The sequence below is a fragment of the Erithacus rubecula genome (genome assembly GCF_903797595.1).
Source record: "Erithacus rubecula genome assembly, chromosome: 6".
Classification (NCBI taxonomy): Eukaryota; Metazoa; Chordata; class Aves; order Passeriformes; family Muscicapidae; genus Erithacus; species Erithacus rubecula.
Genome location: NC_136688.1, coordinates 59,381,750 through 59,382,744, shown reverse-complemented (window position 1 = coordinate 59,382,744; position 995 = coordinate 59,381,750). Strand labels below are relative to the sequence as shown.

General features: G+C 43.3%; 1 protein-coding gene across 1 annotated transcript; it reads right to left on the bottom strand.

The window, feature by feature from the left end:
• Positions 1-267: 267 nt before the first annotated feature.
• On the bottom strand, positions 268-774 carry LOC306803955 (uncharacterized protein; the record flags this gene model as incomplete). The annotated part of the gene is made up of 1 exon (XM_079309977.1): positions 268-774. A coding segment is annotated over one exon (507 nt), but the record flags the coding sequence as incomplete, so codon positions are not given.
• Positions 775-995: the final 221 nt, after the last annotated feature.

Sequence of the window (995 nt, the reverse complement as noted above, 5' to 3'; positions counted from 1 at the left end):
TGGCAACAACAGCAACTTCTTCTGTCCCTGGGAAAAAAAAAAAAAATGAAAACTGAGACACTGTCCACAAGGGAAATAAGAGTCTGGATTTGGATTTTATGGAGTTCTCATCCTTGGGCTTGATTTTGTGCTGGTTTACAAGCTCAAAATGACAAAAATGTGTTGTATTTATTCTCTTCTCCAGGTGAGCATTCCCAGCTCTCCCAGCCTTTCCCCACAGCACAGCTGCTCCATCCTTCAGAAAGTCTTGGCAAAAGCTCCAAGTCCTTATCCACATCCATATCCATACCCATATCCACATCCACATCCACATCCATATCCACATCCACATCCACATCCACATCCACATCCACATCCATATCCACATCCATACCCACATCCACATCCACATCCATATCCACATCCACATCCACATCCACATCCATATCCACATCCATATCCACATCCACATCCACATCCATATCCACATCTATATCCACATCCACATCCATATCCATATCCACATCCACATCCACATCCACATCCATATCCACATCCACATCCATATCCATATCCACATCCACATCCATATCCACATCCATATCCACATCCACATCCATATCCACATCCATATCCACATCCACATCCATATCCACATCCACATCCATATCCACATCCATATCCACATCCACATCCATATCCACATCCATATCCACATCCACATCCATATCCATATCCACATCCACATCCATATCCACATCCATATCCACATCCACATCCATATCCATATCCACATCCACATCCATACCCACATCCACATCCACATCCATATCCATATCCATATCCATATCCATATCCATATCCATATCCATATCCCTATATCCCTATCCCTATCCCCCCATCCCTATATCCCTATATCCCTACCCCTATATCCCTATATCCCTATATGCCTATATCCCTATATCCCTATATCCCTATATCCCTATCTCCCTATATCCCTATATCCCTATCTCCCT